Raw genomic sequence first — 27,703 nt, 5'->3', positions numbered from 1 at the left:
ATGGAAAATTCTGCATATAAATGTTCCCGTTTACGCCCCACCTAGGAGAAAGCAGTATTAGGTTTGGTGGTAATTTGGATTAGGATTTCGGTTATCTATCTCAACCAAATGCCCATGAACTAAGCTTATGTCTTGGGTATGGAGGCTAGAATTCCTCATTTCCATTATGCTATAAGCTTTGCCTTGGAACATTGGAACAGGAGAGGCGAGTAAAACCCTTCCAAAATAATAAAAAATTTTCTTCTTCTAGGAAATTCGGAAATATACAATCAATTTACGAATTCTACAAACTATTATGTATTTATTGGAACCATTTTTGATGGATATAGTCGTCATTCTGTAATATATATATAAATTATTCTGGGACCCCAACATGTGGTTTATCCAGTCTTGACCATTCACTTATTATTCATCGCATAGTATTCCAATTACTTGCAATTGTATTTGTTCAATATATTTTTACAGTGCAACTTTTATCAATTATATTTCATTTTGATTATGTTCGTTGGTTCCATGAAGAATTACAAAGTTCTTTCGAAGCCCACTCTTCAACTTTAAAGGTTGTTATTTGTTGAGCAACTTTCAGAAATGAAATAAGGAACAAAAGTTAATGTGGGTTTTCATAGACGGGCATTTCTCCAGTGAAGGAGCCTTTCTTATCTCATAGTTTATTTTTGAAGTTGAAATATCAGATAACTTCATTCTCCAATTCTATTCAGAAAGTCAATAAGTATGAAAGACTGAAGGATAAAATAGAAGTTCAACATTTTTAAAATGATATATCCCCAAAATTGTTATCCTCACAGTTTATTTGTACTCCATACCATGCACAACCAAAGATAGTTCACAACATTAACTTGGGAAAGTTAAAGTCTCGGGAAAGAAAAAATGAAACACAATGATGCTAACAAACTATTGAGCATTTAATCCGACTACATTTTTATAATAATGGCGATGCACACGACAAGCTACGATAGTGCATTAGTGAAATCCACTTCAAACTGTCAGTATTCCTCAAGAACGTATCATCAATGCTTCCCATACAACAGATGCTGACAGCTCAAAATGGAAGTTGCACATTATAAAGTCGACGCGACGGGCAGGCAAGCAGGTCAGTTTGCCGATGCTGGCTGCAAGTAAGTTGGGGCTTCATGCTATTAATTGAGCAGATTATGAGTTCGCCGCTCTCTTTCTTCAAAGAAAGTTTGGAAGCCCTTCAAGGCTTCTTTGTTAGTACAGGAATTTTGAACATTTCTTGCGTTCTACGATGAAAATTGAAGTTGCGATCTTTCAGAGTTTTTACGTCGTAAAACTTCACGTCCTGGTACCATCCAATCCTGTAACAAAGGGAGCTTTTAAAAAAAGCGTTTCGAGTCATTGAATGTAATGCTTTGTAATTTAAAATTCTATGGATGTTATGGTTGTATTCAGTAGTACTTTCATGATAAAGGACAGAAAACCTCTTCAGTGCCATCAAAAGGATTTCCTCTCAATTTTATAAAAATTTATGTTGAAAATCTTTTTCCTTGTTGGAGGAAGGGCATTTCCAAAGGTGCGTACAGATATACGTGCCTCCAACACGCTCCGCGCACGCTCCGAACTAGCTCCGGAATCGCTCCACGCACGCCCCGCACTCGCTCCGATCATGAACGTTACGGGAGATGTTAGCTCTTCTCGCGTTCCACTTTTGCTCCCCGGTCGATCATCAATCGATCTGCTCGAGTGACGTTCGATTGCAGAGCAGAGCGAAAGTCTGTACGCACCTCTAGGCACACGAGCTTAGAGCTCATGTGTACATAATCCTCAGCAAATCTAAATGTGTTGAATTGTACTACCAATCTAGAAAATATCTATACTAAATTTTCGTGAGATAGCAATGGCATGAATTTAATAATCTCGTCTCTTATGCATTTGAATTTTCGAATATATGAAGCACTGTATCATAATAAAAGACTCATCAAAATTAAAAAATCATGCTTATGCAATCCAGCATATTACAAAAGAGAATTATGGGAATAAAATCGTGAAAAACAGATTGGAGGAATGAAACACTCTCATCATAATAATTATGTACTTTAAATTATAAGAGCAAATCAAATGTAAATTCTACAAAACATACATTTTGTACAGACAGAGCATACTCCTATCCAAGAATGTATTCAATAAATAATGTCATTATAATAAAATGAAATGAATGTTTACACAATTTACTGTCATATTCCAATACACAATATTTTAATAGAAATTAATATAATAATATCGTCATCATAAACAGAAAGTAATGGAATACAAACTTTATAAAACATAATATCGTATTGCACATGGAATTCTTGCATATAACATATTCTTTCATAAATAACATCATCTTGAGAAATCAAATATCATGTGCATGTATACAAAACTCACTGTTATTTGCATTGCATATTCCTAAGAATATTATGATAGTAGACAGTAAATGGAAGAAAAACTCAACGATGATTCTGTGACGTACAGTGAGAGCATATTCCATGGAAAAATATTGTAATGGAAATGGCATAAAATATGACAGAACTTGAGGCAGTGTCATCCATCCAGTTGACAGCCAATCCCGCGAATGCCTTGAGGGGTATGAATAGTGAACAGTAGCAGGTGCTTTGGTGTTGACAAGGCATGTTGTTGTTCAATTGCCTTTTAATATTGTAGGGTTGCCAACCTACCGATGGCTCTCGAGGGGCGGATGATGGCCGGGAAATTTCTGTTTGGGTCCGGAGTCGTAAGCCCTGTTCACAGCATCCACGTCTGGCTCAGACTGGCAGCTGCTTTCCCGCAGGGAATAGAACTTGCCTGTGATGCCGCGAACTGCCAACAGAAAAACGCCCACGTTGGAAATTTATTCAGTGATCGCTCTCCTTGGTCGCGGTGATGCACATTGCACATTCAAAGCAAGATGCAATCAACAAAGTTTTCCAATCACACATTAAGGAGAGGCTCGCTAATATTTATAGATTGATTAATTTTATATTATCTGTTTTCTCTTGAATGGAATACCACTTATTTGCACACAACAATACCTTAAATAATAGAATCTCAAATGATCGAATAGGAGTTGCTTCAAGCCTGTATCTAACAAAAATCAAATGAAACACACCTAACCGACCAGTTCAGAACAAACTTCTCAATTTTTGACCTGATCATCAAAAGTATTACAACTGTATTATATTGATGAGAATTTGTAATAATATGTGTCAATCTATAACGTATTATGTATATCTGTGTTATAAAGGTGACATAACGTCACTATATACAAATCATAGAATTTCCGAGGTGAATGAATTGAATAACAAGAAATATAATTGTTCTGTTACGAAAATAAACTTCATTCTGTGTTGTGCTTTTCACTGGCGGCAGCTTATCGATTTGATAAGAGATCGTTATATTGTAAAATGGTTTTCGTATATTCTATCCCAAGAGATATAATGTGAAAATTTGTAAAAGAATAACAATCATTTATCCATGAGTCATTTTCCAAGTTCATCAGTAGAAGAAAATTATTTGCTATGAAAATGATTTGTTCTGATAAAATGAAAGATTATTTCCATTCTCATAGAATCTTCAAATTTTGAGTTCATAAAGTATGTTCATTCAGTTTTATTAGTAGGATACATGACTTGAAAGGAATCAATATTTTTTTTCTTCTGTGGAGAATCAAATGAGAAAACTCTTCTCTCCAATCAAGAATAATGTCTTCTGAATACTACACCTAGAATGGCTGATATAAAGCCAATTCCATGAGCAAACCTCCTTTACAACTTTGAAATCAGTCAAAATTATTTAAAATCGAATAGTGTCATTGCATTGTGTCCAACAGACAAAAGAAATAGCATAGAGGATAAATAAATTTAAAATAACAGTTTCGAAATAAAGTTTTATTGAGAACAAATGTAAAATGTAAATTCTAAACTTGTAATTTATATTTTTTTGGAATTTAATATTGATGACGTGTTCATAACGTTGTCACTGTTTTTGGCTTCATCTAAAAGGCGAGTCATTGTTAGCCCTTCTCTTGAAAATGGTGGCTGGCTATGGTGTTCTAATTTTGTGCTCTCTGAATATTTTTCTGTTCAATTGAAATTTATAATGTTTTAATTTGAGATTTGAACAGTTTTATGGTGTTCTAATTTTGTATAATTTGATTTGTGTGTCTACAAGCCTATAGCCATTGTTTTCAACTATATAAATGGATAAGTATTTTAGCTTGTAATGATGCTATATGTTTAAGTGTGTAAGGTATTGTTTTGTGGATTTGTGTTGTATATTGCCAAAATTCTTATGAAGATTATAAGTTGATTTGCTCTGAAAACTGGATTTCCTATTCATTAGCAATAGATCCATTCATAATTATTTATCAAGAATTTACCATTTTGGAACCGATAACTTTCTTTAGGTTAATAGGTGAGAAATGCTATTCAACCTATTCAGGGAAATTGGTAGCACGGCAGTTACTAGTGTTGTGAAAAAATGTGTGGATCAACAATTTTAGGGGGTTCATTCTTTGTGGATCCTAGATAGATACTACCATCATTTGTATATATATTTATATATATAATGTATAATTATGTATACATATTATTTATATGTATTATTTATATGTATTTACTATTATCTGTATATATATATTTGTAAATATATATATATATATATATATATATATATATATATATATATATATATAATATATATATATATATATATATTGTAAAGCTTTTCCTGGGGGAGTCACTCTCGCCTCCAAGGATAGGTCGATACACATATAATGAATCTGATGTGGAGTATAAATAGTCCCACGTTACTAGCCAAATCGTGTAAAGCGGTATTTTACACACCTCACACATGTATAATGAGTCTTGTACTGATTCACCAGTATTGAGGTTATAAATATTGAGAATGCGTGCATGGATGCTAAGTGAGTACCAGACTGATCGATTCACTACAAGATTCGATACAATCGTCTGAATCGCGGGAGGCATAAACTCTCACTCACCCTTGATTCTTCTTATGACAGATTGTATAGTGATAAAAGTTCTTATAAGCAGTGTAGCGGTTGCTAAACACTAAATCCAGATATCTTAGAACAATTACCTGTGATGAAACAACATATAAAATTGTGTGTATATATATTGTAATGCTTTTCCCCTGGGGGAGTCACTCTCGTCTCCAAGGATAGGTCGATACATGTATAATGAATCTGATGTGGAGTATAAATAGTCCCACGTTACTAGCCAAATCGTGTAAAGCAGTATTTTACACGCCTCACACACATATAATGAATCTTGTACTGAGTCACCAGTATTGAGGCTATGAATTTTGAAAATGCATGCGTGGACGCTAAGTGAGTACCAGACTGATTGATTCACTACAAGATTCGATACAATCGTCTGAATCGCGGGAGGCATAAACACTTGCTCACCCTTGATTCTTCTTATGACAGATTGTATAGTGATAAAAATTTTTATAAGCAGTGTAGCGGTTGCTAAACACTAAATCCAGATATCTTAGAACAATTACCTGTGATGAAACAACATATTAAATCATACAGGTCGAGCAAAAATCCCAATGTAGATAATTTATGGGACTGCGTCTCTAATAAGTTCCGAAGGATTAAGATAGGGTGCTGGGACCAGATATTGTTCGGAATATACATCAAGAACAGAGTCTTGTCGGGCTTTATGCTCTATTGTAGGAAATTATATGATCTCCAGCTGCATCTGCTGTACAGTTGACGAATTTGCTCCTAAGTCGAGGTTGGTAACAGATAAAAGCTGATATATGAGCAGGTAAGGACAGAGAATAGGTAATCTCGATCTGACCCCACACACTACATCCACTTAGATCTGTTCCAATATCCAGCTTAATTCAATTATTTCAATGATCGTATTCGATCGGTTCTTGATAATGTAGAACGTATCAGACACAAAAATTGACAGGCTAAGAAATAATCAAACTAAGAAGGCGAATTGACAAAATTGGAATATAATATAATAAAATATATGGTTTGACAGTGCAGATATAAAGCTTGAATTACAGACTGAAAATAGTTTAACTTTAATAAAATGATCAGAAGTTTTCCTGTACTCACATGACACCATGCATGATTCAACAGAATTTTATGATTGATAAATTTAACAGTTTGTGAAAAAATGGTGAATATAAATTATAAAATATTTTTTAAAATTTTGCTCGGGGTCGTGGTTCTGGCAGCGGAGGATAGTTAATCAACTACAAGTTCTTATAAATTCTATATTGAATAAAATCTAAGATCTTAATGGTTATAAGCGCTTGTTGGCGTGGCCATAATTTAACGAAGAAAAATTTTATGTTTTCAGCACTGTAATTTCTTTCGAAGCATAGTTTGGGGCCCCAAATTTTAAAACTCACATGAAATTCCTTGGCGGTCGTGGTTTTTCCTTTAGATCAATTCGTTTGATCTGCGGCCGGTCCAGGCTTCGGTTTCAGCACATGTGGAATTTTAATTAACTATTTCCTTCACCAAATAAATCAGGGAATAATTATACTTGAAATTCTTGAATTATCGATTGATGAAATAATTTTACAAATAACAAATAAAATAGCCTAAAATATTGGCTCACAGATAAAACATATAAAATCGAACAAAATTTCACAAATAGGTCTTTGGTAACTTTTAACAAGGTCTTACTGGTGAGGATTTCAAAAGGGAAGTGCCGTGTCTTCTTTTAAGCTTGGGGCTAGAACCTTTTCTCTGAGAATCTCTGTGTAATTAATTTGCATGAAAATTTGCCATTGGTCGAATGATTATGATGTAGGCATGACGTCAGTGGCAAGCAGTAAAATATAATTCCTTTAATTACAATAATAACTTAATTTGTATAATTCTTTAAACTGCTTAATTCTCTAGATAGAGTTCCTCTATACAGAGTACATGCACTAGCATATATGATAAGGCAGGTTTGTTGTCTGATAACAGATTAACATATGATGTTTTCAAACGATCACCCTTTTGGTGCTATTTCCATGACATATGATTGGCTTAGACTTGCCAAAGAGATTCATTCACCATGTGGTTCAGTTGAAACAATAATTTATAATTTAATATTCCTATACAATTCTTATTATGTTCGAAACTGTTATAATTAATTTTTGCTGCTCTTATCAATAATACAATATTCATGCTATGACCTAGTTAGTTACAATAATACTTGATATTATAATATAATTTCATTAATAATAAATAATTTCAACGATAATACATACATTTTATTTTTCTATTCGAAATTCTTGGTCCTTTATCAATAGTTCTTAATTTTAGAAATAATATTACAGCTTGCATGAAAACCTGGCATGACATTTTATAGTATATTGAGTCAGTCAGCAGTGTTTGAGCTGCTACAAAACATCTGATCAACAGTAAACAAAAGTGTAACCTCCAAAATTCAATGAGCAATTCATAAACGATTCGTACTCAATTTGCGAAATAATTATAATTCTATTAAATAATTCTCTGGAAAAATGTGTAGTACAGAACGGTACTCTTATCTGATACTTAGCTGTTGATAAGGAAGCTTTATCGCTCCGTCGCTAACTATTCCTTTAGCATATCTTTCATTCTATAAGGGTAATTACAATTTTTCTGGTTGATTCTCTCCTTTCATGAGATTTATTCAAAAGTTCCATCATAATATATATAATAGTATGTAGTTATAATGTCATATACAGATTCCTGTAATGACTGACCTTCAATTTGTGACATTTCCACTCTCTGCTCGGAACACTCTGATACTCTGCGATCTGGATATCGATTTTCCGGCCGTTTAACGAATAGTGTGTGAGGGGGGGACTAGTGTGAATGGTGGTGATGGGAAGGGAGGTTACAATTAAGTGGCCTAGCTGTTGTTCCCATTCATATGGTCTGGAAACTCCTTCTCAATTCCCATTAGAGTAGCATCCCAAAAGAAAGAACTTCTCTCCTGATTTATGTTCGACGCATACATGTGTGTAATGCGTATTGCGTAGATTTCTACTTCCGTGCAATAGGAAGAATTCAACCAATTACAGTATTTTATGTTGTGATAAATCTGGTTTAAATTGAAAACAAAACTTGAAATATAGTCAATATACTATAATAGTACAATATATCATAATTGTACACATCTTGAAAATCTTTCTACGAGCACTCTCTTGTTTCATCAGTAAGAATCACATTCAAAATATATATTTTCAAATATTAGGTTCAAATATGAGAATAATATGAAAGTGCTAATAATATCAATCACGGTGGTCATTTTTAAACAACAAATGTACCCACAGAGCTGCTAGTACGGAACTATTTTTTAACCGCATAAACATTTTTTCTGAAAATCTGATATTCATGCAGGAAGCTATTTTTAACTCATAAATGGTTCGACATTCGGCACTCAAAGTGGTCACCCTTACAACGTGATTATTAGCAGGCGCATGGATCTTAACTTACTTTATCAGTAGCTTATCAGCGCTTCCCCAAATACCCTAATGGAAACCCCAAACCGAGTACCCCAAAAATGAATTTCTTAGTATAGCATCTAAAAACAGTTTCTTGTCTGAGCTCAAAGAAATTCAGGTAGCATAACATAATTTGCTGCTCACCTAGACGCTAGACCCAAAGAATGTTATGAAAAAACAGGAGTGATTAACTTGATACAACTCAATATGGTAGCCTACAAATTATTACAGTGCAACACTACATATCAATGAAAACTCACTCATGACTGTATCAAAAAACAATTTCTTGTCCGAACTCATTGAAATTCAGGTTGCAGAAAATAAATTTTGTGCTCACCTAGACCCAAGGGATGTGCTGAGGAGACAGACGATCGACCTGCCTCCCTGGCCAGGGAAAACCACACCTTGAACGGCGGTCGTCCCTTTTGCGATTTCCCTCCTCTCGCCGCCTGCGAACCGCTCTTATCTCTCTCCTCCTCTTCCTCCTCATCTTCTTTCGGACCTTCCTCTTTGTTCGCCATCTGCTCGCCTGTCATGGTGCAAAAGAAAACCGTGAACGATGACCTGATAAGCGAAGGAAGTGATAAAAAGTGTTTGAAGAAGATTGAATGGACGATGAAGGCATGTGAATGACCTGATAACCGATGTGTAGTCAGGAAAATGATGAAAAGTTTTCGAGCAAGATGGAATATGCGTGTGTGGGATGTGGTTCGATATGAGAATGTTTAAACTTCTGCGATACAAGTTGCTGTGAGGGATGAGCTAACAATTTATGCAAGCCTAATATTTATTCATTAATTTATTAAATTATACACACAACACAATTCATGAAAATGATAAGAAGGATTTTCGGGGAAAATGGGAAGTGTGCAGACCAAATGCTATTGCAGACCTCTTTAACTGTATTGTAGGTTTTATGCGATGTGAACTTATAAAAACTGGATGTGTTACATTTATATATATAATATGCAAGAGGTCAACTCTCAAGAAAAACAATAATGTTTGTCAATTTATAAAAAGCTTCTATAAAAAAAACCAATTCTTAACGGATTTCATGGTGGAAAAGTTATAATTCTGTATGATGAACATAATTATGTATTTCCAACCAGAATAAAGGTTTTTTATAGAATTTCTTCTGATTATTGTAATTTGATTTACAGACCACAAATTTATTTTTTCTTGAATTCTTTCAATATTCTTCCTAAGATATATACCTCGATACCGTAAGATTCCCTGGATAATACCATACAGTGAAGATACCGTTTAGATTACTTGTCTGTGCTAATACTATGCATGAAGGTTGTCCAGAATAATTACTTGGAATACTTCATTAAACTATGATAATGAATAAATTTACTTCATTGAAAATGATCAAGCAATTTATGTTCAGTTGGAAAACTGGAAAATATTGAACAGAAACATGTCAAAGCATTGTTATCATTTGAATTTGGTCAATTTCAACCCTTAAAATTGAATGCTCAACCTCAAAATCGATATATTGAAAAATAATAACAAGGAGAAATTCAGAGATAGGAAGAAGTAGATCTCAACTCTGTTACCACCAATGCAAATTTCGGTCACCAATGGTGCTTCTTGTGTTAATAGTATAAAGTTACTTTATATACACTTACACAGAAGATAAGGTAAAATATCAAATAATACGAAAAAGTATCAAGAGATATAACTTGAAATTGACTCAATCACTTATTAATATAAAAGTTAGATACTAGTTTCGACTACACTATTTTCAATTTCTAGTAAACTCTAGTAAAGGTTCGCTACAAATCGATAATGGTGTAACATCCGAAACTAGTATCTCAGTGTCAGTTTCAATCCTCCAACCTCATTTTAATATTCTGTGCTTATAGTGATAACATAGAAACCGTCTTTTTATAGAACACAGGAACCATGTTATACTATTATATTATTATACTCGGAAATTGATATAATATATATATTTATATGAACAGAAACACGATGGCCCATACAGAAAGACGTGCAGAAGTCTCTCCTACCAGTTCAAATTGAAAATGTTGAGTTCGTTGGCATTATAGTGGGAATATTCTGAGTTACAGTGATATACTGCTGTGAATAGTCAGCTTGTCAATTATTGATATTTATAACTCACCGATAGCAGATTATTGAATCCTCTAGCTTTAAGATCAGCTACAATGTTGGTTTCTGAAAACAAAACAATTGTGGGCCTCCAAAACAACCTGGTTGCCATGTCGTGTTGTGTTGGAGGGGTCAAAGAACGATTCATATTGTCTATCCTTCTCCAGCACATGCTATCTGTTGGGAGTCACGGTTATTCTTGGAGCTGTTAACTAACTATATTGATGCAGGCTTATCAAGAGTCTGAATTTCAGCCGAACGTTGAAAGGTAGCAGGCAAACTTTTTCAAGTGGTCTCTCTGAAAGTAGCTGCTGGTTAGTTTATATAGGCAACAATTATTGTAAACCCTCTTTTAATGTATTGATTCTGGCTGTATCAAGCACGGAAGTGTACGATTCGCTATACTACTCCAACCAATCGGCCTACCCCCTGGAGAGTCTTATCCCCTAGAAAACGCCAAGATTATCTACCTAATTAGCAATGCGGAGAATCCCTTTCCAATGTTGCTGTAGTTGTACTTAGCTAAATAATCCCTCTCTCTCTCTCTCTCTCTCCATTGCAGACCTTTTATTTGTGTGAATAATTCTATATTCCAATTCTTTGAAACGCTATCAAGTATATTAGTTGTCCTGGTATTTGTTAATCAGAAAAAGTTCTATCATTGTTATTTCTTGTAGATAATCTTGATCAAGTTCCAACTCATTCCATATTAAAGCATGTAACAATGCATGAATCACATTTTCAAAGTGTCTTGTCTGTTTTATTTTTGGGAGTCATCATTAATATTACATGAATAAAATTCAACCCCTTGAACCTGTTTTGCTCTTTCCTGTAGTAATATAGTTTGCATTATTGATTGAAGAAGAGAAAATCAACATTATATTCTTCGAAAAAACTCTCGATACTACATCAATAGCTAGCTATTTCTTCATCTATACAGTATGAAGCGAAATGGCACTCACTCACTCATCAGGAGAATTAGAAATCTACTGGTCCAGAAACGTTCAAAGTTGGTAAATATGTATCCAGTTGACGCTCTAGAGGTGAGCTGAGAACGGATTTGAAAAACGATACGCCTAAAATTTGCGTTTTCCAACATTTTCCTGCGTTCTCCTTCTTTTGAGAAAGAATGAAACAGAAAATGTTCAAATTTTTTACTCGCGTTTAGCTGAAGTGTACAACTATTATTTCAGAAAAGCTTTAAAATCACATCGAAGATAATATACGCCCAAAATATGTGGTTTTTCAGCTTTTTCCTGAATTCTCTGCGTTCCATTAGCTTTTCAAAAACTTAATCACAGGAAATATTCAAATTTGGAATACATGCTAAGCTAAGATGCACAAATGTTGCGTTTAGAGTGCGCTGAAATTACGCTGAAAATGAACCTAAAATCGGCGTTTTTCTAGATATCTCAAGTAAATTGAAACTTGGAAAGGTTAAATATTTATGTTCTGTAAGTTTTTTGTCTCTACATTATTCATATATCAAATTTCAATTAACTACAATAATTCTCACAATATCTTAATCATGTCTTCATGTGAAAAATCACTGTATGGTTTTATTAATCTTGATAAAAAATGTTCAATTCAACCTTGCGTTACATAATTCAAATCAATCGTGAATCGAGCCTGAATTTGTCAGAAGGAAGCAAGCTCAAATGAAAAGTTAAGGCGAGCGAATCGAGTCTGCTGATCTCAATTTGGGATTATTCAGCAGGAGGTTCAGGGGGTGGATCTCCTTGGCTATAAGCGAAGCGAGCCTGCCGGATATATGATGGATATATGTAAATTCACATTCTATTAATAATTGCCGAAAATGTTAGAATCCTCTATTAATTTTACAATTCCCTATTAGTGTACAGTCCAATTAACTTTATGGATCAGTTTTACGGTTTTATTGATTATGTATTCATCAATTTTGCTTTGCTAGCAGTCTTTCTTCTTCTTTAGCTACGCCTTATCCCAATCAAATGGGGTCGGCATCTCCCTCCTTCAGCAGTCTTCTCCACCAAATGCTGTCCATCTCCTTCCCGTGTCTCCAACCCCTCTACCACAGATCAGCCTCCACTCTGTCTCTTCACCTTATCCTTGGCCTTCCTCGCCCTCTCCTGTCACCCAGATCCAAATCCTGCACCCTCCGTCCCACATAATCCTCCTCACGCCCCTGCACATAGTTACGTCCGATGAGCGATTTCCGATGAGCGATTTTCGGGGTTAGCAGTCCGCTGAGCGATCCATTGTTCAGAATAACAATGACGATAGGCAGGCAGATGCTATGAATGGGAGGTCTTGGGTGTCATCAGGGACAGTGACAGAGGCAGGCCACAAGCGTATGGGTAAACTCGCAATACGATATTATATTGATGATAATTGAATCAGTATCTACCACCTTTCATGAAAAGGAATCAGTAATAATTGTTAAGCAAAGATCGAATAGATTTCTGCTTCGAACAGTTCAAATTCATCTTCATTATAGCCTATAATATATTTATATATAAAAATGTACAATTCCAACAAGTTCTATCAATCATCTGCATTTCTTCAAGTGAATGAGAAACACTACTGCAAATAGATATAAGGTATAAAGTATCTCTCATAGATATCAAGAAGATTTAAGATCAACTTCACATCTAAAGCAATCTACATCCATAAGCAATCACAATTTTTTTAATTCTATGCCAATCTACAATCGTTATAGTTATGGATATTATATAAAAGCGAAATGGCTCCCACATTCTATTCCGCACATTTCATGCAGATTCACATAACAGACTAAAATTCGTTTTTATGGAAGGTGGTGGGTTCTGAAGTTCTGATTCAATCATTAACATCAATATATCGTATTGCGAGTAAATACACGACACTACCCATTTAGCCTTCCCCTGTCACAGTTCCTGATGGTTAATGACACCCAAGTTTTCCGATGCTTGGCGTTTGCCTATCCTTATTGTTATTCTGAACAATGGATCGGTCAGTGGACTATTTTTTGTTGAATCGCTCATCGGAAATCGCTCATCGGACGACACCCTGCACATCTCCAAACCACCTCATCCTGGCCTCTTGTATCTTCCTACCCAATGGTACCACCCCAACTGTGCCTGTAATCACTTTATTACGAATCCTATCCCTTCTAGTGACCCACACACCCATATTAGCATTCTCATCTCAGCCACTTCCATTTTCTTCTCTTGCCTCTTTGAAACTGGCCAGATTTCCGCGCCATACATCATAGCTGGCCTCACTACCGATCTGTATACTTCACCCTTCATTTGATAGTTCACTCTCTTATCACAGAGCACACCACACATTCTTCTCAAGTTGAACCATCCGCAATTCAGTCAATTCTGTATTTCCGCATCCAGCCCACAGTCCCTTTGCAAACTTGAACCCAGGTACTTGAAGCGCACAGATAATTTGAGTTGATTTCCATCTAGTTCCACGATCAGTTCGTCATCTTCCCCAATGCCATTTATTCTGTCTTTGTCCGACTTATTCTCATGCCTCTTTCCTCAAGCGCTTTTCTCTAGCTCTTTGGATCTGGAATCTTTTTCATTACATTGTCTTTTATTGTATTATTGATTACTTTACTTTACTTTACTTTTCTTGTTCGTCACAATTACTGAACTGCATTAAGGGAGCAACGATCCCGCAGTATATGATACGTCAAAGTTTAATCTAATATCTACCATCCCTCCTATTTCAACACAACAGATCCCACATAACATACATCAATCAAACATTATTCAACAAGGAAGTCTGCTAACCTGTACAGACACAATACAATAAGGAATTCCCTGAGTGTTTTTTGAACTCCTTCAAGCCATCAATTTCTCTTATGTGAGATGGTATTGAATTAAATATTTTCATTCCCATATAAAACGGGCCACTCTCCATCAGGCTTAGTCTGTGATGTGGGTAAACAACACCTCTAAATCGTGTATTATGGGGATGAAGATTGCTAAATCTAATATATAAATAGCAGGGAATGATTAAATTTTGGCATTGAATGAATATTTACTGATCGCACTATCAAAGATCTATGCTAGATCCATTGTCTGGTACTTCAATAAACAATCTTCAAAACTATTTAATAATAATATCGAGTTGCGCAGGTCTGGTGTCAGAGTTTTCAGGTCGCCACTGATCAATTTCAGGGCCTCTGACATGACCCAACGGTTGCTTTTTAGGCAGCCGGGACCGACGATCTAACGTATCCATTAACTATTTAATTAAAAGACAGCTGAACATCATTCATTTATCATTTTGAATTGCATATCATATCCAGGAAAGCTTTCATACTATCTTGAGGTGGTGAAATATTCAACAATTTCCATTAAAAAATCAACTATTTATTCCACTTGAAAAAAAATAGTTGCAGAAGAATAGAAATTCCATCTTCCATCATTGACAAGAATGTCATGAAATGAGACGTTTCTATTTTATCCAATCTTTTTTGCTCCCATTTCAAAGTTGTAAATAAGTCTTGTCATGCTTTAGCAGGATAAGTTAGTTTCAGACGAGTTATAAAGATGACAAGATCTGAGATGGCAGATGATGAAAATCTAACATAGACTCTTTGTGAGGAGAGGGTTAGGCTACATTGATGAGTGAGCATCTCAGCTCCTCCTTTGAAGATATGGCAAACCTTTTATTATAATCTATATTCCTTTATCAGTTTGTGACTGATCCCAAAGTTACTCTGACTTTGAACAAGAATATTTACATTGATAGACTGCAAGGAGTTGGGAAGTACTTGATGTATAAAAGTCATTATACTGAGGATAAATTAGTTGTACAACTCCAAATTACATTGCGGTATAGAAGTTAGTTTTCCGGTTGTTATTCTTGTCGGACAGGTTGTTATAAGTTGAAAAGAAATTATTAAACAAGACGGCATAAATTATTAGACCAGTGTTCGTTATAACTGAGACGGTGGGTGCTGGGCGATCATCAGACAGAACATCACGTCATCCTAGGCTGGCTCATCGATTCGAGTCGCAAGTCACGTGATCCCCATTTTCTCCGTCAACCCCTTCTCAATCGTAACTTATTTTGTGTGGGGGGAGGGTGCATTGTAGCGTAATGCCACCTGTAGAGTCATCCACTTCAGGCCATTGCCACTCTTTACTTAGCTTCATTTTACTTAACATTTGACATGCTTTTCGCATGCAATACAGTTGAGAATTTGTATGGAATTTCCTTCCAACAAAAAGCTGAAAATGTATTATCAGGAAATAAGTTTATGTCCCAAATATGAATAAACATGCAGCTAATTAATATTCTATTGGCTTTAAGTGTGACACTTGGGCTGATTTTTTTTCAAACATGTTTGAATCGTTCCCTTTCTCTCTTTGAGAAATAAAAATAGTCTTCTTTCAAAAATAAGTTCATGGGCTGTAAATATTGATTTCTCAAAACATTTTTTGGAGTTTGTGGGATTTGGGATTTGGGATTTTTTTTGTGGTTGGAAAGGAAATCCTGCACAAGGAGGACCAGTACCTCAAAAAACTCCACCAATTCCTCCTGAAATGTAACTATCCTGAAAGGTTGTTACAGGAACAAATCTCCTCCAAAACTGGCACTAATCCAACCACAAAAAATTCCCAAATCCCACAAACTCCAAAGCTCTGTACCACCTACTTCCCTGGAATTGAAAACCTCAAAGCTGTCCTTAAAGATCTGTTCCATGTCGTCTCCTCCAATCCCTCTACCAAACACGTTTTCCAGCAACCACCCACCCTCATTTATAAGCAACCTCCCAACCTCAAGAAAATTTTCAGTAAAAACAAATCACTCACCTCTGATGAAATCTCAACTCTACCTTGCAAACGCCCCCGCTGTAAAACCTGTCCTATCACTGATTCTTCCATCTCCTTTACCAGTCCTATCACCAACTACACCCTCCAAATCCACCAATCCAGTAATTGCATCTCCAAAAAATTGCATCTACCTCCTTTCCTGCAACTTCTGTCCTGCCTTCTACATAGGTGAAACCACCACTGCCCTAAACCTCCGGATCAACAATCACAGGGCTTCCTTTAAAAATAATACTTCCCTACCCATCCCTACCCATGGCTCTGAGCACAACAAGAACTTTGACCAATGCTTCAAAGTCAAAGTCCTTGCCACCCTCCCTCCCACAGCCCCCTCCATAGATGTCAAGACAAAAGAATTGGCTTTTATTTGGGTGCTTGGAGCTGCTTCCAGTCCTGGTCTCAACAGACAGCAATAGTACCATAGCTACTAACTGTTTAATTTAATTGGAATAAATTTCATCATATAATAAATTTCACAGCTATCATATATATATATATATTATATATATATATATTATATATATATATATTATATATATATATATAATATATATAATATATATATATATATTATATATATATTATATATATTAAATGTTCAATAAAAATGAAAAATAAATTTCATCCAAGTTCAATTCTACAATTCCTTTCTCCAATTTTAGTCTAATTCTTTTTTGATTTCTAATTTTAAATCTCCTCTTTTCTATCAATTCATAAGCTACACCTTTCCTTATTCATAACTCTCTCAAATCTTAAATATCCCGTTTGTAACCGCCCCCTAAATACCCCATAATGTCCCCTGAATCTGTAGCCTTTTTCTCTCCATCCGTCTGCACCGCATAATCTGTGGTCTCTGCTGCTACAATTAAGTCTCCGTGCGTACTCTGTGGTCACACGACCATTGGATTCAAAACTGCAGTCTGCTTGGTTGAGAAAGGAGAGTCAGTCTCCAAAAATTTCCCCTCATTTCTAATGTAAGTTTTTAAGTGTTTTCAATCTATTTATATTGTGCCCTGTGTTCTTTTCGTGGTTGTAAAGAGCTGAAGTGGATTGTTTGTTTTTTATGCTCAGTTTGTGTTCCTCTATCCTGGCTGATATTCTTCTATTTGTTTGACCTACATACTTCAAGACATACATCTCCTTCCATACATCAAGGGTACCACTGATCGTATTGGAAGAATACTGAAAAAAACATCAAATCAAACCAGTCTACAAACCTTTCCAAACTATTTCAAAATCAAAATGAAATGTCTATTCATTCACCTTTCAAATGTTTTGCTTTGAATAGGCCTACAAAGAAATCGAAACATATTTTTACAATATATAGTTTGGAGAGCATGTTCATTTGAATTGTCCCACTGTAATCAGCTGTTTCCGATTTGCTATAATGCCAACCTTAGACCAGTTATAGAATAGACACGGCTCATTGTATATTCATACTGAAAGTCGATGAAGCCAACATGTACTGCCAAATCCACCCATCTTGACGTCAACATCGTAAAGAAATTACTATAGAAAACTTTTTTGAGTTTGTTGTGTTGTAAGTGTTTGTGGTGTTGTGTTGTAAGTGTTGTAAGTGTAGTGTTGTGTTGTAAGTGTTTGTGGTGTTTAACTCACATTGTTGTTGAACAATGCATTGTTGTTAGCTTGGTTGTGACGTCAAGATGGGTGGATTTGGCAGTAGATGTTGGCTTCAGAGGCTAGACTTCCCAGCGTGTCTATTCTATAACACTGGTCTAAGATGCCAATAATACAACAGCAAAATATTGTGAATTTTCCTCACCTTTACTGCGTTAAAGTCCTGGACTCAAATAAGTCGAGAACCTGATAGACTCCGGAGTTTAGAAGATAAAATCGTGACCCAGAAAGTCAATTTAGACCTGAGAGCTTATTTTAGTCCTGGACTCTGTAAGTCCAGAAATTATAGATCCCGAGCTCGGAAACCGGCACTTAGTATCAAATCATGCCAATCATGGGTTCTATTGTCATTAGTTAATTGTTGATTCAATTATACAATAACTCTCTTTCTCTCTATCATTAAATTAAAGAATCCTAAAAACATGAAATTGTCAAAAAACTACAGAAATAATCAATTACTTCCCATTGTAAAATAAAATTTCTTTCTAATTATGAAGGCTGTGCTGTGAACTGTTTGCCACAACGAGCTATTATAGTAAACTATAGAGCAGCTGAGTGGCCACTATTCCCAAAGACCTTAAAGATGCAAAGATAAAGATAAAGATAAAGAGATATCTCTCTAAGGTCTTTGACTATTCCTGTTACGAATTGAACATTGGCAGCCATGACAGAGAGAGGCAAGAAGCGGCGGGAAATTTGAATGGCCCTATTGTTATAATGGAAACTTGCATAAAATACAAGGCGCAAATCAGTTATATTTAATAATAACTACATTGAATTTTTATTGAGCATTTCAAATGTACGTATTACAGTTGTTATGCATCCATAAAATTAACTGTTTGAATTGCTTTACTTGAAGCCTTAGTTACATTGTTGATACTGCTTAGCCGTACAAGTGCTCAACAAGTTAAAAAGCCATACCGTAACTGCAAAATTATGATTTTGGAGATTGGATTTTTATGTTATTTTGAACAAAGAATTCGAAAAACCAGTTTATGTTGACGTTTCTTTGATACCAGCTTACGATACTTATTTACTTAGTATCTACAATATCTCCAAGTTCAAAACAAGAAGGCAAAGTATGATAGGTAGTCAAAAAAATAACAAACTAACTTGAGGACGCTATTGGACGGTAATATTTCTGTCATATTCAGATCATATGAAATAAGCAAAGACCTTAAAGATTATCTCTTTAAGGTCTTTGGAAATAAGTTTTACGAAATCATTTTTTCATGTCATAGAACTATTACCGCCTAATACCGGCCTAACATCACACATAACAGGCATAACATGATCATACATATAAGCTAATGTCTATGTTCATTCCAGTCAAGTTCGTATACCATCATCATCATCATCATCATCATTATATATATCAGTAGCAGGTAACCCGTGCTTCGCAAGGGTCTATTTTAAAACTTGACGTAATGAAATCCAGAAGAATTGAAAATAGGCCTATGAGAATCCTCGGTTGATTGAGAATTTATAAGCAGCATTTCAAGTAAATCAGTCCAGTAGTTCAGACGTGATGATGCGTCAATTTCCCTATCCTCTATACACGTGTGTACGTCTTTAAGCCAGTTCTTTCCTCTATTATAGTATAGAAGATGATAGATAAATAGATATATCATCCATTTTATCTATCATCTTCTATACTATGATAAAGGAAGTGAATGAGAATAAATTTTGAAAGGTTTGAGATATCGATGTGCGTTTTTCACCATACCTTTTCTCTGGAAATCCTGTATCGGAATCATGTATCATATGACCACCTTTCAATTAAAAAAAGAAGTTGTATTCAAAATGGCGGAAAAAATTTGGGTGCAACGGAAAACCTGTTTTTATCATTCGAAAAGGTTCCCCAATCATACCTATCTTCTAATTTCCCTTTTAAAAGAAATGTTCTGCTGCTTCCTTACAACAAGTGAAAGCATGACAAACTGAAAACTTGATTTAATCAAAATAGAAATATTGAAGAATTTAAAATAGGTTTATAACCATCCTCGGTTAAGCAAGAATCTATAATGCAAATTTTCAAGTTAGTCAGTCCAGTAGTTCAGACGTGATGATGCGTCAAACATAATTTTCCTATACTACTTTACACCTGTTGTATACGTGTATAATCCAGTTCTTTAATAATTTATAATAAATCTTTTTAATTCCGACCATATGATTTGGTGATTTTTTTATGAAATCGTATGTACTATTAATGAAGTTTTGAAAAATCTGGAAGGAAAATGGAAAATTGGGCTTCCAGGTGCACTTGATTGATATTTTTAGAATCTATGTTCAAAATTAGGAGATCCGAATCATTCCCGTTTTTACTTTCCTTGCCCTATTACCATAGGTAAGGAAAGTATTGCTTTCCAAAAAAAATTAAGGTACCCTAATTTCAAGTTTTCTATACGTTTCAAGGTCCCCTGAGTCCAAAAACATGATTTTTGGGTGTTGGTCTGTGTGTGTATATGTGTGTGTGTGTATGTGTGTGTGTGTGTGTTGCCGTGCTACCAATTTCTCCTAAATAGGTTGGATAGCATTTCACATCTATTAACCTAAAGGAAGTTATCGGCTCCAAAATGGTAGATTCTTGATAAACTATGAATGGATCTATTGCTTATGAATGAGAAATCCAGTTTTCAGAGCAAACCAACTTATAATCTTCAGAAGAATTTTGGCAATACACAACACAAATCCATAAAACAATACCTTACACACTTAAACATCTAGCATCATTACAGGCTAAATACTTATCCATTTATATAGTTGAAAAACAATGGCTATAGGCTTGTAGACACACAAAACAATTTATACAAAATTAGAATACCATAAAACTGTTCAAAACTCAATTTAAAACATTAAAAATTCAATTAAACAGAAAAATATTCAGAGAACACAAAATTAGAACACATAGCCAGCCACCATTTTTTAGAGAGAGGACCTAACAAGTACAGAGCAAAGCCCCACCTCAAAACCAGTGTTGACATCATGAACACATCACCGATATTAAATTCCAAAAAATTATAAATTACAAGTTTAGAATTTACATTTTACATTTTTGTTCTCAATAAAACTATTTTGAAACTGTTATTTTAAATTTATATATCCTCTATATTTATAATGATCTATTTATCTGTTAATTCTGTTAACTCAGTTTCAGTGATACCATGGAATGTGCAACACAATTATTTATGATAAATTCTCAGTTAAAAAGTTGTCTGCATATCAATTACTCTGATATTTACTATCAAGTTTTATAGATCTCGAATTGAAGATTCGATTTTAATCGAGAAAAAATGTAATATTACTGTGTGTATGTGTGTATGTTGTAATGACGTGCTTCCTGGGGGGTTATCTCTTATGATAGAGTCCCACGTTGTGAAGCCATTATGTAAACCTTGGCCCCACTTGTTGGGTGACATTATGTAAAATGGTAAATTTAATACATATAAGAGAGGTTGTTAAAGTCCCTAATTTACGAATAAATTCGCAAATAGTTAAGGCCGTCTGGCTCGCAAAATTGCTGGGTTCAAACCGCAGCTCTAGCTCAGTGGTAGATGTATGAATTTTCCAAATATATTTTATCACCACAAGGTTCAATGATGGTGATTAACAATTCTTACCACTGCTTCTGTGAAGTTCTTGAAGAATACCAATAAGGAAATCAAAAAGATAGTTGATGACTGATTATCAGTAACCATTGCCGTGCTACCAATTTTTCCTTAATCGGCTGGATAGCATTTCACACCTATTAACCTAAGGATAGTTGTCGGCTCCAATGTAATAGATTCTTGATAAACTATGAATGAATCTATCGCCTATGAATGAGAAATCCAATTTTCAGAGTAAATGAACTTATAATCTTCAGATGAATTTTGGCAATATACTACATAAATACACAAAGAACAATATCTTACAAGCCTAAGCATCTAAAGTAACTACGAACTAAGTACTTATCCAGTTTATAGTTGAAAAACAGTGGCTATTGGCTTGTATACACAATAAACAACATACGGACAAAATAGAACACTATAAACTGTTTAAAACTCAAATTAAAACATTAATAAATTCACTTGAACAGAAAAATATTCAGAGAGCACAAAATTACAACACACACAGCCAGCCATTTTTCTAGAGAAGAAGGAAGAAGCCCAGCTACAAGTCAAGACAAAAACCACATCTCAAAATCAGTGACGATGTCACGGACACGTCACCAAAAAATTATAAATTACAAGTTTAGAATTCACATTTTATATTTGTTCTCAATAAAACTTTATTTTGAAACTGTTATTTTAAATTTTTATATATCATCTCTATTTAAATAAACCATTTATCTTTTTAATTCTGTCAACCCAGCCTCGGTGACACCATGGAACAATGCAACAATCATTTACGATAATAAATTCTCAGTCAAAAAGTTTGTCCGTATATCGATGACTCTGATATTTACTATAAAGTTTCATAGATCTCGAATTGAAGATTCGATTCCAAACGAGAAAAAATGTAATATTACAAATACCCCCCTCTTGACATAAAAAGTTTGAAAATTGTTGAAATTAAATTTGAGAACAGTAACAATTTTTTCTATAAAAACATTACATGTCAACTATAATTGAAAATTATTATAAAAATTCATCAATAGCATTTGTTATATGTTTCCAAACAATATTTCAAAGTATAGAATATCAAAATTACTTTCGATTTAGCTTTATAATTTAAAGGAAAATATCTCAACAGAAAGTTTAATATGTAAAGAATAGTTTTTTTTTTTTTTTTTTGAAATTGCACATAAAATCAAAAAATGTTCATTTCTTTCACTATTGACGCGGTTGATTTTATCGATGCACATTTTGGAAAACAGTCCGTTAAGGCACTCAGTATGATTTTCAGTTAAGTGTGACTCCAATGTGATGACATTAGTGTTGGGCTGATCCGAATACTTGTAGTGTTGGGCTGAAGCCTGGATGCACGTAGTGTTGGGCTGATACTTGCAGTCGACTGATGCATATCAAACACGATACAGGTGACATCTCAGTTAGCATTGCCTCATGCTTGTAGTAGACGGCTGCATATCAAACTCGATACAGGTGACATCTCAGTTAGCATTACCTCATGCTTGTAGTAGACGGCTGCATACCAAACTCGATACAGAGTCACGTAAATTTTGTATCATATTTGTAATTATACAATGTACATTTCAGGCTTGAAATGACAATGTAATTCATTTTTCGGAAAAGAGATAGATGCTGCATACAGGATTAATTTAGGTGAGGATTAATTTAGGTAAGGTTTGGTTTTTTGATATTTTCAGCTTTCAAGGTTTAGAGTTCTGCATACAGGAATAATTTAGGAGAGGATTTTTTGAATCAATTCTTTCATGATACTGTGACTGTTATTCTGAATTCAAAGTTGCGAACGTGAACATGGATGGCAATTACCTCCAGGTAATGTAGTAGTGTTGAAGTTTGAGATACAAAGTCAGCAATAAGCGTTGGCATTGTTATTGGCGTAGGCTTTGGTGTCGGCATTGGCATCGGCGTTGATATTGGCATTGGCATCAGCATTGGCGCAGGCATTGGCGTAGATTTTGGCATTAGCATCAGCATTGGCGCAGGCATTGGCATCGGCGTAGATATTGGCGTTGGCATCAGCACAGGCATCGGCGTAGATTTTGGCGTAGTTATTGGTGTTGATATTGGTGTTGACATTGGCGTAGTTATTAGTGTAGGCATCAGTGTAGATTTTGGCATTGGCATCAGCATTGGCGCAGGCATCGGTGTAGATTTTGGCATTAGCATCAGCATTGGCGCAGGCATTGGCATCGGCGTAGATATTGGCGTTGGCATCAGCACAGGCATCGGCGTAGATTTTGGCGTAGTTATTGGTGTTGATATTGGTGTTGACATTGGCGTAGTTATTAGTGTAGGCATCAGCGTAGATTTTGGCATTGGCATCAGCATTGGCGCAGGCATTGGCGTAGCTATTGGCATTGGGATCAGCATTGGCGCAGGCATTGGCATAGATATTGGTGTTGGCATCAGCACAGGCATCGGCGTAGTTATTGGTGTAGATATTAGTGTAGATATTGGCGTAGTTATTGGTGTAGGCCTCAGTGTAGATTTTGGCATAGTTATTGGTGTTGATATTGGTGTTGACATTGGCGTAGTTGAGTCACACTAGTTCGAAAATCACCCAAATGTTCTTAACACTCTTCATGGCATTCACTTGTTGCTGATTTCGAGATTCACATGATAATTATTTCAATGTTAATGTCTGTGCTGTACCTGTTATCTTACAATGCTTATAAACTAAGAAGAAAATCTTGATTAGGCTATCAATACAATCTAATACACATGATAATTATTTTTAAGTATATAATCAATATAAAATTGAAATTTATTAACATCTTATTATACAGTCAGCAATACATAAATTGTGAAATATGGAGATATCAATTATAAATTTCAATATAAAAAAAAATAATTTCATTTCCATCTATTCATTGTTCAAATATTTTATAAAAAGCAAATTATTCATATTATTAATCATCGTTTGTTGGATACTATAGTTTATTTCGACTTTTCAATGTTCTAAACACAAACTACATTTCATGACAAAACTTTACTATCAATCATTAAACAAGAAATCATTCAAAACATCAATAATATTTTGCTTCAAAGGCATCAATATTCATAATTAATCTGCATCTATGGCAATCAACATTATTAATCAACACAAAAAATATTATCTCATTACTGCCTCTCTAAGTCATAACCTTCTGGTCATTTCTTCTTTAGGCAATAATGGTTTTCCATCTCAAAAAACAATCACATACCAGCAAAATTCTAATCAACAAACCCCACTAAAAATTCTACATACACTCCAGCATCCATTTCAAACGATAATCAATCATATCAAAATTTATAGAACAAACAGTTTTAAAATTTTGAAAAAGATATCAATTACAAAAACTTTAGAAAAATTTTAACCTTTAACTCATTTCAATTGATAATATAACACACGTTTTTATTCAATGAAAACATTATTATTCAAGTTAACTTTCATTAATACATCACATATATATGGCTACACAGTTCATTAATACTTTCAAATTTTGAAGTTTATTTATTATAACAAAAGAATTTATACATAAGAATAGATTTCAGCATGTTCTAAATTGAACCATTTATTTTTTAAAATAATTTATAATTTAAAGACTGTATAATAAATACAAACATTTCAAGATTACAATACAAAGACGATCAAGATGGACAATGGGTAAATAAGTTAACTAAAAAAAATACAAATAAGAGAAAAAGAAAATTGGGTAAATAAATTTCCTAAATAATACAAGGAAGAGAAAGATTAATTAGAGCCTATCCTACATGTCAGTACTAAACTTTCATGAGGAAGTATATTTAATAAAATATACTACTATGGAATTTTGTAAATTCCAAGTATGACTCTAATTTGTTATAATTGTGAGCTATCACTCCCACAAAAACAACTGGTGAAGGAAAAAATATGTGACTATTGTGACTGGGTGGATAGTTCCTAGATGTCTGTAAGGCAATGTGATAGCAGACTCTAGTATCGGACCACAAAAACAAAAGTATGCAAAAGTTTTTACAAACATTTGATGTTGCAGTCTTAAGGTTTTTATATCGCAAACAAGTAGGTCAGATAATCGAGTCCAGCCGTATGTGGTTCACGCCCACACCTCTAAAAGAATCACACCTACTTGTCTACCAAAAATCCAAAGTATTGGACAGCAAAAAAATAAAATGCAAAATGGGTTAAAAGCCCAGAAGAAAACTATAACCTAATTACATATGGCTTATGGCACAATATGCAATGAAAGATGAGAACATGGGACATAATTTGCTCTGAAAAACCTAATTACCTAATATGATACCTGAAAAAAAATAGACATGATTAAAATATGTAATACATGATGAAAAAATATACCGCAAGCAAACAATTATTTACACTACAATGGATAGATTTTAGAAAAGTTAAGTTTTATCAACAATTTAAAGATTAGGAAAATAAGCTACTATTTTAACTTCTAATATTATTTCAGAAGAATACAAATTTAAATGACTATGGACAAGATTGGTTAAGATATGCATCATAGAAGAAATTTACTGAACATTACACAAAGACAGGAAAGAATCGAAATTTGAAAAGATTAAGGGCCAAGAAAAATAGGCTACAGGAAAGAAAAAAGACACAATTATGGACTCTTACCATACACTGCGTAGCGATTATGCTATTCTGAATCTCGGCATAACACAGGATTCCTAATCATTGTGTGCTGGGGAATACCCTTTTATCATGTGATTCACAGTCATCATCTTGTAAATAAGCAACTTGAAAAAACCTTTGAATACTAATACATCAATGGAAACTTTGTGCTTTGTTTTCTTCAAGAACATGATTTTATTCATGGGTTAATTTGTTTCAACAAAGCCATTTTGCTTACAAAAGTTAGTCATGTTCACTTGAGAATGCATTGCATACACCTTTTCAATTCTCAGTTGAAAGTTGAACTCATCAACTTGACTCAAAGCAACATTCATTTTGTTTACATTGTTCCTAACCTCCACAGAAACCTGTCTCATGTAATCATTCACTTTGTTTATAGTTTTCTCAACCTTCAATGTAGCAATATTACTTTCATGATAGTTGACTTTCAGTGAAGACAACTCCCTACCTACTTCTTTACTCAATTCTACTATCTCATTAGGATTGACTTTTTCAACAACAGTAACTAGGCCTACATTGTCAGAAACTTGAATGAGTTGATCTTGTATCTTAACACTACTATTATCATGCTTCAATTTGTTTTCATCTTCATGATTATCACTCTATGTTTCATGTGCATCTTTCAATAGAAGGTTTATACTAACTTGCTCTAGTCTTATGCTAGCAAATTCTTGCTTCATATCATCAAACCTAGCATCAAACTTAGCATTTTGCTCATCAAACAGTTGTGTTAAGGCAGCTATTAACTCATCATCATTTTTAATATTTTTCATATTGTATGCCATTTTGCTAGTCTGCACAGATAATATATTCATTAGGACTTGATCTCTCTTGAACCGATTTCCCACTCAGCAGTATACCATTCATAACCTATCAAGATATCTATCCTACTAATAATTTTTTACAACCAGGGATATATTTTGTAGTTTGAGTCCCACACCAGGGCGTACCATTTGCCGTGCTACCAATTTTTCCTAAATCGGCTGGATAGCATTTCACACCTATTAACCTAAGGATAGTTGTCGGCTCCAATGTAATAGATTCTTGATAAACTATGAATGGATCTATCGCCTATGAATGAGAAATCCAATTTTCAGAGTAAATGAACTTATAATCTTCAGATGAATTTTGGCAATATACTACATAAATACACAAAGAACAATATCTTACAAGCCTAAGCATCTAAAGTAACTACGAACTAAGTACTTATCCAGTTTATAGTTGAAAAACAGTGGCTATTGGCTTGTATACACAATAAACAATATACGGACAAAATAGAACACTATAAACTGTTTAAAACTCAAATTAAAACATTAATAAATTCACTTGAACAGAAAATTATTCAGAGAGCACAAAATTACAACACACACAGCCAG

At 34.3% G+C, this 27,703-nt stretch overlaps 2 protein-coding genes across 8 annotated transcripts in view; one reads left to right on the top strand and one right to left on the bottom strand.

Moving 5' to 3' along the window:
• The window catches only part of LOC111057980, a 158,307-nt gene that overhangs the window by 57,437 nt on the left and 73,167 nt on the right, over positions 1–27,703 (top strand). The window lies entirely within an intron of this gene.
• LOC111060765 lies at positions 907–18,269 on the bottom strand. 3 transcript variants are annotated; one of them, XM_039434426.1, is made up of 4 exons: positions 18,208–18,269; positions 8,831–9,022; positions 2,697–2,838; positions 907–1,337 (listed from the first exon to the last, which is right to left on the bottom strand). In XM_039434426.1, the coding sequence occupies exons 2-4, from the start codon at positions 9,012–9,014 to the stop codon at positions 1,217–1,219; spliced, it is 447 nt and encodes a 148-aa protein (XP_039290360.1). In that variant the 5' UTR covers positions 9,015–9,022; positions 18,208–18,269; the 3' UTR covers positions 907–1,216. The 3 variants fall into 3 exon arrangements, with proteins under 3 accessions (XP_039290360.1, XP_039290361.1, XP_039290359.1); XM_039434427.1 differs by lacking the exon at positions 18,208–18,269 and adding an exon at positions 16,407–16,558; XM_039434425.1 differs by lacking the exon at positions 18,208–18,269 and adding an exon at positions 10,622–10,754.

The sequence above is a fragment of the Nilaparvata lugens genome, chromosome 8, assembly GCF_014356525.2.
Source record: "Nilaparvata lugens isolate BPH chromosome 8, ASM1435652v1, whole genome shotgun sequence".
Lineage (NCBI taxonomy): Eukaryota > Metazoa > Arthropoda > Insecta > Hemiptera > Delphacidae > Nilaparvata > Nilaparvata lugens.
The sequence above is the reverse complement of the archived record's forward strand: the minus strand, read 5'-3'. Positions and strand labels throughout refer to the sequence as shown.

Bases quoted from the DNA above. Each gene is read 5' to 3' on its own strand.
- LOC111060765 (XM_039434426.1), bottom strand. From the start codon at position 9,014: ATGGCGAACAAAGAGGAAGGTCCGAAAGAAGATGAGGAGGAAGAGGAG. The intron at 2,839-8,830 runs GTGAGCACAAAA...TTCTGTTGGCAG, and splicing joins AGCACATCCCTTGGGTCTAG to TTCGCGGCATCACAGGCAAG. The intron at 1,338-2,696 runs GTAGGTTGGCAA...CCTTTGTTACAG, and splicing joins CCGCCCCTCGAGAGCCATCG to GATTGGATGGTACCAGGACG.